The 12,757-nt window shown below is 35.7% G+C and overlaps 2 protein-coding genes across 3 annotated transcripts in view; both read left to right on the forward strand.

Annotated features, from left to right (window-relative positions):
- Positions 1–4,939: 4,939 nt before the first annotated feature.
- On the forward strand, positions 4,940–11,067 carry LOC306887363 (uncharacterized protein). 2 transcript variants are annotated; one of them, XM_079445034.1, is made up of 12 exons: positions 4,940–5,222; positions 5,396–5,559; positions 6,158–6,346; positions 7,596–7,646; positions 7,745–7,814; positions 7,911–7,987; positions 8,214–8,259; positions 8,375–8,420; positions 8,499–8,630; positions 8,716–8,836; positions 9,010–9,125; positions 9,224–11,067. In XM_079445034.1, the coding sequence occupies exons 1-12, from the start codon at positions 5,183–5,185 to the stop codon at positions 10,005–10,007; spliced, it is 1,836 nt and encodes a 611-aa protein (XP_079301160.1). In that variant the 5' UTR covers positions 4,940–5,182; the 3' UTR covers positions 10,008–11,067. The 2 variants fall into 2 exon arrangements, with proteins under 2 accessions (XP_079301160.1, XP_079301159.1); XM_079445033.1 differs by having other exon boundaries at positions 4,953–5,222; positions 9,197–10,297.
- Positions 11,068–11,666: 599 nt separating this feature from the next.
- The window catches only part of LOC306887257 (disintegrin and metalloproteinase domain-containing protein 22-like), a gene marked incomplete at its 5' end in the record, with an annotated part of 58,690 nt that continues 57,599 nt past the window's right edge, over positions 11,667–12,757 (forward strand). The window contains 2 exons of the mRNA XM_079444871.1: positions 11,667–11,772; positions 12,038–12,198. Coding sequence (XP_079300997.1) covers positions 11,667–11,772; positions 12,038–12,198 — 267 coding nt within the window. The remainder of the gene's footprint in view (positions 11,773–12,037; positions 12,199–12,757) is intronic.

Consider the following 12,757-nt stretch of genomic DNA (forward strand, 5'->3'; position numbering starts at 1 on the left):
GAATATGATTTCAGACATTTCTCTGGTTTGCTGGATGTGGATGCTAATACATTTATTTCTTGTCTCTGGCTTTTAACTGAAGTGTTTGAGATTCACTCTTACATGGAGAGGTCTTACATATTCATCAGTTCTGTGATTTACATAATCATACAGCACTCAAACATTGCATTTTTCCCACCGTCGCTCTCAGGTAGTGGCTAATGTGCACTGGTGTAAAGCATTGACATGCATTTATAGAAATAAATAATAATAATATGGTGCATATTGGACTGGAACAAGAATGCATTCAGAATCAAAGATCTTTAACTTAATTTGTAAATGTCTGAACTAATTTAGTCGATTTAATGGGATTAATTATAAAAAAAGTAAGACTAAAAAGTTAATCATTCCCTCTAATTTATATGTAAATGCTGTAATTTCCTACCTCCAGAGTAATTCAAGCTTAAAGTACCACTTTGTTTTTGACTGTATAATGAGGCTGTGGACTATAGGCCAGTGATGTTCTATGACATGGACATAAATAATATATCGACTTCAAAGACACTTTTTTAAATGTCTATTCCATGCTTTTTTTATCTGCCATAATTCTGTTCATTATAGGCTTTTTTTGTGTGGTTAATTTGATTATAAAACCAGAATGTAAAATTAATGTGCGGTATTTAATTAATTTTTAATCCATTGACTGCCCTAGTCTGAACCCATTTTTATTTAAATGGAAGGTTTAATTTTAAAATTAATTGTTAAAGTTGTGTTGGAAGTTCAAGTTGAATACTCCTAATACTGCTGCTGATAATTAAAAAAAAAAAATTCCATTAAATATTACTAGTGTGATTTGATCGTAAAGCAGAAACATAATTAAAAGTGTTAAGAAATGTATGATTACTCGAGTATCAGTACAGTCATAACAGAAATTCCAGGGAAACACGTATGCAGTATTCTCTTTGTTGCTTCTCATCAAAAATAGTCTTGTCAGCTCGTACACATTGCCTTGCCGAATATCCATGTTCTTAATGTTGAAGAATGTCTCGTCTGCCTGTGTGTGCCGCAGAAATACATGTTACATGTGAAATGCATGTTTTACACTGTTCAGAGCTCGTCTTTTCAGAAGCCAGTATATCTAAATGTGCATCTCAAGGTTTTTATTTTTGAGATTCTTACAGCACTGTTTGATCTAAGATGTGTATAGTGGAATGAAGGAAATGCATTTCAGTATTTAAGTGTTACTTTTCAGTTTCAAGAGCTTTAGCCTTTACATTTGAGAAGTTAACACTTGTTTGAAACTCTGCAGAATTGTCGACTTTACAGACATCTTTGAATGTATTTTGTTTCTCAATGCTTTGGCATATGTTTTTGTGATTTGAGTTTTTCTTTCATTTTCTGTTGTACTGTGACAGAAATAAATGGGGTGAGGATAATGAGGGCACACTGAGATGAATATCAGCTAATTCAGCCTCAATATGTTAAGTTAAATTTCACTTTATGTCCATCTATGATCATGTTTTTTTTCAATAAATTCAAATACAGGCTTGGCTGAATGCTGGTTTTGTCTCATTGGCTATGTGTGCAATGGAATACTAGCTTACTGAGCACTTTGTATGCATTCTGCAATTAATATTTTTTCTCATGTTGCATGTTTAGTTTGGTGTTATAAATATAAATTAATTGCAACTGTGTAAAAACTGAATGTAAACAGATTGCTGAAATTAATTCTGATTCTTTCATCACACTGGAAATGGAAGGTAAATAGATTGCAATTTTGTACATCACATCTGCGCTCCTGGCTCAAATGACATAAATCTAATTAAAATAACTAGAGACAATATTCTGCACTGAATAAAGAAATCAAGACAATTTTTTTAATCATTCTTCATTATTGAAGCACTTAAAAAGCAAAGGACATACAGTGCAATTTAAAAAGCTGTGAATATACACACTTAATTGTTAGGCATTGGGTCAAGAAATATATTAATCAACAATTAAATATCAAGTAAAGAAAAATTTGAATCCCCTCATCAGTCTCATTTTTGCCACCATTTGCACACACAAACACAAACCTCGAAAAACATGAATGACACAATACTAAGACATTTAACTAACAATTAAAATCAACAAGCCTGAACAGGTATGTTATACATTTGGTATCAACTTACAAAAAAAAAAAAAAAGGCGTATTACATATTTTCAATAATGTAACCTAAGTGGAAGGTGCTCTGTTACTTGTAAATATTTACTAGAGAAAGTAAATACTGATTTATTTCACAGCAACTCTACAAGCTAATCTCACTTTTAGACAGACAGCAAGAGTGACTGCATGTTGGGAAACTTTGTGGAGTAATCTGTGGTTAATTTAAAGGCCTGTGATCAAGTGTTCTTCTAAATCAGTGGTTTGGTGTGTGAGATCACGTGCGGAGCTGTAGTGTCACCCTATGTTTCTTCTGGTTGTAACTGTGGAAAAAAGCTTTTCCGAACTCATAAGTGCTGATCATTATAGCACACGCCGGAGCCACTTTAATCAGAGGATTAACCACTTTAAAACCTGAGGATAAGAGACGGAGAGAAATCTGAGCTGTACTGCGGAGACATCTAGAGGTGATTTGAAAATCATGGTTCCAAATATATATACAACAGATAAAATAAATATTGAACATATCACCATTTTTCTCAGTAAATACATTTCTAAAGGTGCTGTTGACTTGACATTTTCACCAGATATCGGTAACAACACAGTAATCCATATATACAAAAAAAAAAAAAACAAGTTCAGTAATTAAGTTCTGTGTAATAAAATGCAATGACACAGGGAAACACTTTTTTCCCTTCATAAAAAAACCCTTCATTTAAAAACTGCATGTTGTGTTTACTTGTGTTATCTTTGATTAATATTTAAATTTGTTTGATGATCTGAAACATTAAAGTGTGACAAACATGCAAAAAAAAATTAAAATCAGGAGGGGGGCCAACACTTTTTCACACCACTGTGTGTGTGTGTGTGTGTGTAATATATATATACATACAGTGGGTACGGAAAGTATTCAGACCCCCTTCAAGTTCATTTTTTTCCTCATTAATGTACACACAGCACCCCATATTGACAGAAAAACACAGAATTGTTGACATTTTTGCAGATTTATTAAAGTTGCCATAGTCAGCCAAACTTCCTCTCTGCCCTTTTGATTTTCTTTAAAAACGTACTTTTTCGAACTCCTCCTAGACTGTTGGTCCGATTTTCACCAAAATCGAATCATATCATCTTCAGACCATGCTGACAAAAAGTTATGGATTTCGTGTTAATAGACAAAACAGTTTTCACATACCACAACAACGAATTTGAGGCATGATGCCAAAATGACACTTGAGGCCGTATCTCTGCAATGCTTTGGCATATTGACACTAAACTTTGTGTGTGCCATTGTCACCTCACACAGGACACACCACATCGATTTGATAACGGTGCCACCTGTTGGTCAAAAGTGAAAAGTCATTCAATCATATTACTAGAGTTTTGTTTTAATGATTTTTCAACCGTTTTGACTAAAATAATCCTAAATGGCTTCAATTACTCATTGCTGCAGTTGATCTCATGCTTGCTTATGTAGTGCTTGGCCCCGTAATTGCTGCTTGCAGTTATATTTACATGTTGGCTTTATTAAATGTGACCCTGGACCACAAAACCAGTCTTAAGTCGCTGGGGTATATTTGTAGCCAAAAATACATTGTATGGGTCAAAATTATTGATTTTTTTTTTTATGCCAAAAATCATTAAGACATTCAGTAAAGATCATGTTCCATGAAGATATTTTATAAATTTCCTACTGTAAATATATCAAAGCTTAATTTTTGATTAGTAATGTGCATAGCTAAGAACTTAATTTGAACAACTTTAAAGGCAATTTTCTCAATATTTAGATTTTTTTGCACCCTCAGATTATCAAATTGTTGTATCTCGGCCAAATATTGCCCTATCCTAACAAATCAATGGAAAGCTTATTTATTCGGCTTTCAGATGATGTATAAATCTCAATTTCGAAAAATTTACCGTTATGAGTGGTTTTGTGGTCCAGGGTCACACATATCATATTCAAATGTGTATTTAGTAAAAAGTAAATATCAAGTTGTCACTTACCAGATGCTATGCAAATCAATTTACAGTACAGCATTTCTATGGTACTTTTAACAAGAAACACATCAAATCTAAATTATATATTTATTGTCATTGAATCTAAATTTATAGTCCATTCACAAAATATACAGTGCTACGAAAATACATCATTCTGACCCACGTTGCATTCTTTAGGGAATAAGTTCATATATTTTCCCGTATATTAGAGAATGGTTTATTAAATCCATAGTCTCTTACCAAACAGAGATGTAATAATTACCCCAGAGCAAGACGCAATCATCTGCTGGACGGGTGTAATGTTCTCCTTGGGGACTGAAGAACTGCTCATCTCCAAGCCTGCGATGTAGAGAAAGTTCAGATGAACTTATAGATGAACTCACAATAGATCTAATAGATCTGAACATATAAACCGGTTTATTCCATTGGCCTTTATCAGTTATCATTACAACTGAATTTCCAAATGACGCAAACAGCAAATACTATGTAACTCCGAAAGATTAAACAATGTCGTCAATGCAGTCCAAAGATATTAATGAATTCACATGATTCATCAGGAGTTTCACGCCTCTGCACTAGTGTGCGCCATTGCGCTTACATGACATGTGTTTGTATAGCAGTGTGTTTCGCACCAGCAGATTCGTAACTTCCGGCTATTTAAATTTCGCCATTGGACACAACAGAGCACTCTTGGACGCGAAATCATATTTTATATTCTTAACATTATTTTTCTTATTTATATTCTACATAAAACTCAAGTTGTTTATATTGGTGTAATTTACGTTCAAATGTCAGAGCTTTTTTGAAATGTCCAAAAAATATACGTCGAATCTCCCTTCATGAACTGCAAGATTACAGCAGGGAGAGTCTCGAGCGGGAAAATGGAAACGGGTTGTGTCGAGTGTTTGTTATGAAGATATTTACAAACAGTAGAGGCATTTAACGCAGTGTTGTGTTGTTAGTTTAGTGTTTTAATCAAGTAACGCTTATAAGTATGTTGTCGGTATAACTAAGTTAGCTGGTTTAGCCGAGTTTAGGGCTGTAACCGTTAGAAGTAAAAGCTCCATGATGAAGCACGACTCTTTCTCCAGGTGTAAGGACAGAGGTGCTGTGCTGTTTATCTCTTTTAATTAACTTTTTTTTTTGGTAAAAGTATCCTTTGAACATAACAATGCTTTAGGAAACTTTCATGCTTATGCTGTTCTGTATATAACGTTACACTGAATATGTATGTATATTGTTTATAACTGTCTAATTGCGCTATATTGCTCTTCACAGATTCAAAACTGGACGGACATAATAGTACAACAGCTAAAAGCAAAATTAAACCCATATGTGATGCTCTTCAGAACAAACCTTTTAAAGGGAGAATATTTTACTTGGATCTGCCATGGAATATGAAAACACAACGCTTGGAAAATGACATCAAAACACTTGGTGGTGTAAGTAGTCATTGTTTATTGTCTCAAATATATCGTCATTGAGGCTGTTGTAAATATATATTCAAAATATACATCTTTTCACATGCAGGAAGAGAGTGCCTGATAAATTAGTAAAATCGGACAGCTGTCTTTGCTTTAGAAACTTATTAAAGACTAGTTTAATAAGCTTCACGTTGTAAACAGTGTACTTGTGTTCAGTTCTCTTGGACCTCATTTTCTGCTTCATTTAAACAGTGTATTAGATGTTTTATATGTATTTCTAACAGTCTGGAACTTCAAAAAAGGGAATTTATTCACCTTCAGGACATCCAAGATGTGAATGAGTTTGTTCTTCATCAGAACAGATTTGGAGATATTTAGCATTATATCACTTGCTTAGCAATGGATACTCTGCAGTGAATGTGTGTCGTCAGAATGACAGTTCAAACAACGGATAAAAACATAACTGTAATCCACACGACTCCAGTTGTTAAATTTCTCCAAATATGTTCTGATTAGGAAATGACCTCATCTACATTGCGGATGGCCTGAGGGGGAATTAATTCACATGCACATGTAATCACAGGTGTACTAACCTCCTGTATGTTCTGCTCTTCAGACAGTGGAAAAGTTCTTCAGTAAGGAGATCAAGTATCTTGTGTCCAGTAAGCCGGAGGCTCGTTATGCCCAGCGTCTCCTGCCGGACTCTCCTGCTCCCAGTCCAGACTCAGGAGTCAGTTCCCCTCATCCCAGCAGCAGGAGGGAAAGTCATGGGCACAGGGGCAGTTCACAGGGAGTCACAGATACGGTTAGTCAGGATGCTTTTTTTTTTTTCTTTCTTTTCAGCTTCACTGCCATTGATATTGTTTATGGGTTTCCTAAGTAAAATAAAATAAAAAACACTAAGCATTTTAAAATGATGATTTATAGGCCTCAAAATTATATTAAATGTTTAAAGTCTTCAAAATGTCATTGTAAATTTATGCAGTAACTGTCACTCACAGTTTTGAACATAGAGATTATAGAGCACTATTCAAACTTAAATGTTTATAATTCATGAACGAAAACATTTTGTAACATGATTTTTATGTACCATTTCCATGGGAATGCAATGTCTGATTTTAAAATGGGTTTCAAAGGATGAATTTTGAGATTTTAAGTTTTCAACTATATCATTTCTTATGATTTCTAAAGCGTGATAGGGAAAAAGGCAACTAGGCAAAATGTCAGAACTCCTGTTATGATGTAAATTTTTCAGGTGCACTCTTGTCATAAATTAATCCATTAGTTTCCTACATAATTTTTTAACAAAAAAGGTGGAACAATATCTATTTAGGAGTCTTAGACCTTTCCAATGATATATCGTTTGTATAGTTTGATTAGATTAGGATTTAATTGTAAAATAGTGAAGTAAATTTAGGTGTCCCGCTGAGGGGACGGGTGTCAGTTAACAGGTTAAATTGTAAAGTGGAGTGCCTAATAGAAACACACAAACAAAGTGGTCCAGTAATACTGATGAAATGTCACAGGTCTATGTATATTTCTAGAATAATTTACAATGGCTTTGAACATGGCTCATCCAATCCTAATCAAGGACTGGAACTGTTTTATAATTGGTTTTTAATATGATATATATTGATTTGTGATATACAGCAGTGTTTTTTTTTCAAGTCAGAGTTAATATGTTCTTGGAAAACCATGTTTGTTTTTAGAGTTGCAAAAAGGTGGAAAATTTCCAGTAAATTTCGGGAAAATTCTAGAAATTTACTAGTAAATTTCCACCCCTTTGCAACCCTTTTTGTTTTGTTTGCTTTTTTTTGATTATGATGAATTGAATGTTCAGAATAGTAGTATTTATTTGAAAAAATATTTTTTTTAAATGTTAATATATTTACTTTTTTGGTAAAAAAATAAAATAAAATAACTACGTCATTTTTGGTCAATTTAACAGATCCTTGCTGAATAAAAGTATTAATTTCTTTAAAGTCTTACTAATCCAAAATGTTTAAATGTTTTTGAGGAAAAACACTGACATGTCTTGTGCTGGAATTTCACAGGCAGCTGTAAGTCGAGGCAAATCGCTTGTGGAGAGGGTCGTTAAAGAACAAGTTAGTCAGTCTTTATCATGCCTTGTTTGTTTGTGAATGAACTCTGTGCAGCTATCTTGAGTAGTTTATCAGTACTCTGGTTTTCTGCTCTGTTTTAGGAACGTGTTCAGATGAATGGGATCTTGGCAAACGCTGTGGAATGGGGGGTCAAAGTCCTACATGTTGACGGTAGTACTTTTGTCATCATTGTTTATACTTGCATTGTTAAAGAAGTGAGGTGTAGTTTCAGTATTACATGGTCTTTTATGCTTGGCTTCCAAACAGATGTTATTTCATATGTTGATAAGAAGAAATCAAAAATCATTGCAGTGAATGCAGCTAATCCAGTGGCGAAAGGAGCTGTGAGTAGTTTTATGTTTGTTGAACAAATGTAAAAATTAAAAAATTAACCACTGAAAAACAATATTGTTCAACCACTTTTCTAAATATTGGGCTTCGTAAACAACTATAAAGTTTGTCTTTTACTGTTATAAAGAGAAATCTGTGGAGCTGCAGAAGATTCTGTGCAGGGCTGTATATAATTCTGTTGTTTCTGTATACATTCAGTTTATCACTCTTTATTTTTAGGCCAGCATTCAGCACACAGAGCAAAAACCTTATCACAGACACAATGGTAAGTAGATAGTAAAGAACCTTTTTAATTTGTTGCATCTTCCAGTTTAAAAATGTAAGTTGATGATATTATAGCCATCTTTAGTTGACTTTGTTCAAATGTTTTCTATTTCCAGCTGGAAGAATTCGTCGACCATTTGTGAAAGTAGAAGACTCAAGCGGGTGTGTTTTCTTTGTTGATTTTCTTGAGTTTTACCTTTCATGTTACTTGTCTGGTTTAATAATGTGATGTTTTTGCAGACATTATCGTCCCATCTACCTTCCCCTGTCCAACATGCCTGTGTGCAACGTCCGGTCTCTTCCACCCTGCAGTCCGTTCCTGATGGATGAACATGGAAAGGATGATCCAAAGAAGCGACACAAAGAGCAAAGGTAAAATCAGAATCAGTAGTATCTTTTTGTAATGCAGTCATTTTTTAGTTTTTTTTGTGTTGAATGAGAATGTGTTTTGCCACAGGTCTGGAGGGGAACGAGGAGCTTGTGGAAAGAAAGAGAGGCGCAGAGGACATGAAGGGAGAGAAAAGAGGAAAGGAGGGTACTGTGAGTGCTGTCAAGTCAAATTTGACAACCTAAAGGCGGTACGTATTGGAAACGATAGAAAGCCAGTCAAGTTTAAATGAACACTTTGCATATGCTGTTTCGCATCTAAAAAAAAAAAAAAAAGACACTAATTATACATTTTGGGCTGAGCCCGGATTTGCAAAAAATGCATGACATCTGTGCTCACTTTTTCTGACCTTCTGACCACCAGCACCTGGAGAGCAAGCAGCATCAGGCTTTCTCTAAGAGTGATGAGTATGGAGTTGTGGATCGAGTCACTGTGGGACTGACCTGCAACCTTATTAACATTGGCACGCACTGCAGAAGGTACAAACGTGTCATTAAAAATTATACTTTTCCTTATTGTTGTTTTTTTTTTTTTACTGGCCTTATGACAGCACTGTGTCAATATCTCTCTGCCATAGGGTGAAATGCAGTACCTCAACCCCTGTTCTTTGTGCTGGAGTCATGTTGCCAGTAAAGGAAGATGTGGGATCTGTGAATGGTGGTTGGATACAGGAAAGCAAGGGGTCTTTGCTTTGGAGCTCTACAGCAAAGCTACCTTTTGCAGAACAGACCAGAGAAAAACCTCTGTCGGTTCGCAAACGCAGCAGGGGCCAGTGTGAATTCCCTCAGAGCAACAGGGACAGCTTGTTCGACCAATCCGACATTCCAGAGAAGTCCCAGTCTAAGCGTGTATCATTTGAGTGGGAATTCCACTCGCGGAAATCTGAAGATGCATCTCTTCTCAGCAGAGAGAGGAACTGTGACTCTAATGCACTTGAATGCAGGACAGACCAACAAACCAGGACAAACCCTGACATGCACACAGCTGAACAGTTCAGTGAAAGAAACCGAGAATCGTTAACAGTAATTGAACACTTTAGGACTAACTGCTGTGAAGTTTATTCACAAAGTATGCCAGAAAATCAAGTCGGCAACTCAGCTCTTTGGCCTTTAGCCTGCACAGAACCCGAACCGGACCTTGACACTAATTCACTGCAACGGAAGGTTCGGAATGTCAGATCCAGAAGAAGAAAGCAAGCTCCAGCCTTGCACATCGAATCCAGTAAAGAGAGAGAATCATTGAGCTCTCTTGCACCTGTTAAACCTGTACACGAGTGTGAGAACCCAACTGCTTCTCTCCTGGACCTGTGGCAGCTCTTTAAGTCCAGTGACAACATGGATGAAGACTTTAAGGGTTTTTGAGATGAGTCAGATGAATTGAACACACATGTATGTGTTGTAAAAGTTGTTGCTATGCCAAATAATATATATATTAATAAATCCGTCGTTCATTAGTACAATGGAAAACTGCATTTTCACCATACAGGCTTTAAAATAACTTCTAGACTGAAAATATACCTACTGCCTTTATACTGGAGAAAAAATGAGTGGATATGCACAGTATGTAAATTAATGATTGAATGATATAACAGCAAGAGATTGTCTTGAAATTTTCTGGTTCCTGTATTAAACGGCAAATATTTTTTTACCAAGGTTTTAAGTATTTGTTCGTATTTTTGTGTCTACACCCTGGTTATAAGATCCAGAGTTTTGCAAAAAGGCATTTTCTTAGAGTTCTTCTGATTTGCCATGGATTTCTAATCTTCTAGTCTAGTGTATAATGTGTAATAAGTACATAAACTGAGCCTAAGGGGTGGTGTATCTATAACAGATGTATGAGAAAAGCTTTTTGAACTATCTCAAGTGTTTAAAGACTTAAGTTTAATTAACATTCTGTATACACTACTGTTCAAATGTTTTAACGACATTGATACATGTATTCATCAAGGATGCATCAAATAAATCAAACATAACAGGAAAGATTTATAGGTAAAGGTTATATTTGAAAGAAATGCTGTCCTTTTAACTATAAACACTTAAATCCTAATTTAAAAAATAAATCAATTTAAGCAGCACAGCTGTTTTCAACTTTCATAAGATTTATATCTTGTGCACCTAATCAGCATATTAGAGTGAGCTCTGGAGGATCTGAAGTGAACACGCTGCTGAAAATTCAGCTATGCTATCACAACAATTAATTTCAAATTCACACCTATTTTGTACACACAATATTACTTTTAAGTAAATTCAGCCTTGGTGAGCATAAGAAACTTCTTTACATTTTTTACCAACCCCAAACTTTTGAATGGTAGTGTTCATAGTCAAATTAACCACTTCTGTATATTGCATAAATATGTTAAACAAATGGAAATTCTGTGTTATTGAATTAAATTCAAGCTCCGTCTTAAGTGGGCTATGGGCTAATGAAAAATGTGTTTATTGCACACAACGTATTTATTCACAGGGTACACCTTGGATTTGTTTTGAATGGCTTCGACAGCTTTTTGTTTATTTTGTTGTTACATATTTTGTTTGTGTGTTTGTTAGCTGCCTGGTGTACTAATTATATGCATGATTTCATACTACAAGGGCATAACATATTATGCATTATTATTTACTGCTAGTACTATTTAATACATTTCCATATCAACCACTGTGTTCTTATGCTCCATATCAGTTCTGGCGCAGAAGGTGACAGCACACACTACACTACCCGTCATCCCGCGTGCAGCTCGCTCATGTATATTTATGAGGCGTTTCTGCAGTGAGGCGGCTGGATATTATTGATGTCTTGCTGAGGAGGAGGTGGTGGCTTCTGCTCGGTGAAGAAAAAAGGTCCTGATTTGAGTTTTCCAGAACGCGCCCGCGTCTCGATGCAGAGGCTGCTCGCGCGTCACCAGCGCGCGAGAGGATGTGCGCGCCTTCCTGAGGGAGACGGAAAATCGGGTTTAACTTGGGATTTAACTCGTGTATCGTGAAATTTGGGATATATATATGATTAACTGCGATTTTCTGAACCGAATGGATGCGGGAATGATGCCTCTCCGTGTCGGGATTTCCTCTCTGTGCCTCTTTGTAGCGGTGACGATCTCCGTGATAAATACCAGCTTCTCCCTGCCTCATTACGGTGAGGGTGTATTTTTATATATTTCATAAAAAAAAAAAAAAAAAACTATTTTGGTGTATTTTTACCATTTTAGTGTCGTATTTTACGCCCACCGCATTCGTTTCAGGTGATGTAAATAACTATAATATATATGTAACGGTAAATAGCCGTGATTTATCATTATTTATCGTATCTAAACGGAATATTATGTCCAATTTCATACATGTAAATTGAGAGAAAAATATATAGGTGTTAAAAACATGCTCCCGTGTTTTTATTATTCTAGGAGACGCCTTGGTAAAGACGAGGGCTCGGCGTGATGACGCCAGGTTCCTCGGGAGAGAGAACACGGTACCGGTCCGGTTAGTGCACCGGATGGACGGAGACAGTCAGGCCGCTCATGATGTTCTCAACACACGGGTTCAAATGAGCTCTGACAGAAAACAGGTGTGTATTTTTCATCTCATGTTTGAATGTCATCTGGTGTCTCAAGGATGCTCTCTCCTCCCGTTGCCATTGGAGACGCACTAAGGAAGATGTTTATGTTTTTCTCTTTCACTCTCTTTCCGAGTCTTATAGTCAGGCTCTGGGTGGTCTGAGAGCGCTGTGAAGTTAATTTCAGTCATTTAAGGGTGATCTAATGAACCAAAACAGCACATTTTACTGGAAGATGCTGGTGCTTAGGCCTCCTGAGGCTTCTCATGGCATCACAGCTTTGGAAACACAAAGAACAAATGAGCAGCTCATGTGTTGGAGATTTATCAGCCTGTAGAAATATTGCATTATTTGTTTTTTACATTATTATATAACAGAAATATCAGAGACTGATTAATGATGTAACTACAATCCATTATTCAGCAAAACATTGAATCAGAGACTCAAAGCCTGAGCCATGATGATAAAAGGAAAACAATAAACTGGCAAATGTACTTGTATTTGGTTTCTCGGTTGAGCGTGTAATGCTATTAGAGGTTTATGGACATGCCATTTCTTTTGTTCTTGCTTT

The sequence above is a fragment of the Barbus barbus genome (assembly GCF_936440315.1).
Source record: "Barbus barbus genome assembly, chromosome: 21".
NCBI lineage: Eukaryota > Metazoa > Chordata > Actinopteri > Cypriniformes > Cyprinidae > Barbus > Barbus barbus.

Excerpts from the sequence above, each read along its gene's own strand:
- LOC306887363 (XM_079445033.1), top strand. The coding sequence starts at position 5,183 with ATGATGAAGCACGACTCTTTCTCCAGGTGTAAGGACAGAG. Across the intron at positions 5,560-6,157 it reads ACATCAAAACACTTGGTGGT|ACAGTGGAAAAGTTCTTCAG; the intron begins GTAAGTAGTCAT and ends TCTGCTCTTCAG. Across the intron at positions 8,837-9,009 it reads AATTTGACAACCTAAAGGCG|CACCTGGAGAGCAAGCAGCA; the intron begins GTACGTATTGGA and ends TCTGACCACCAG.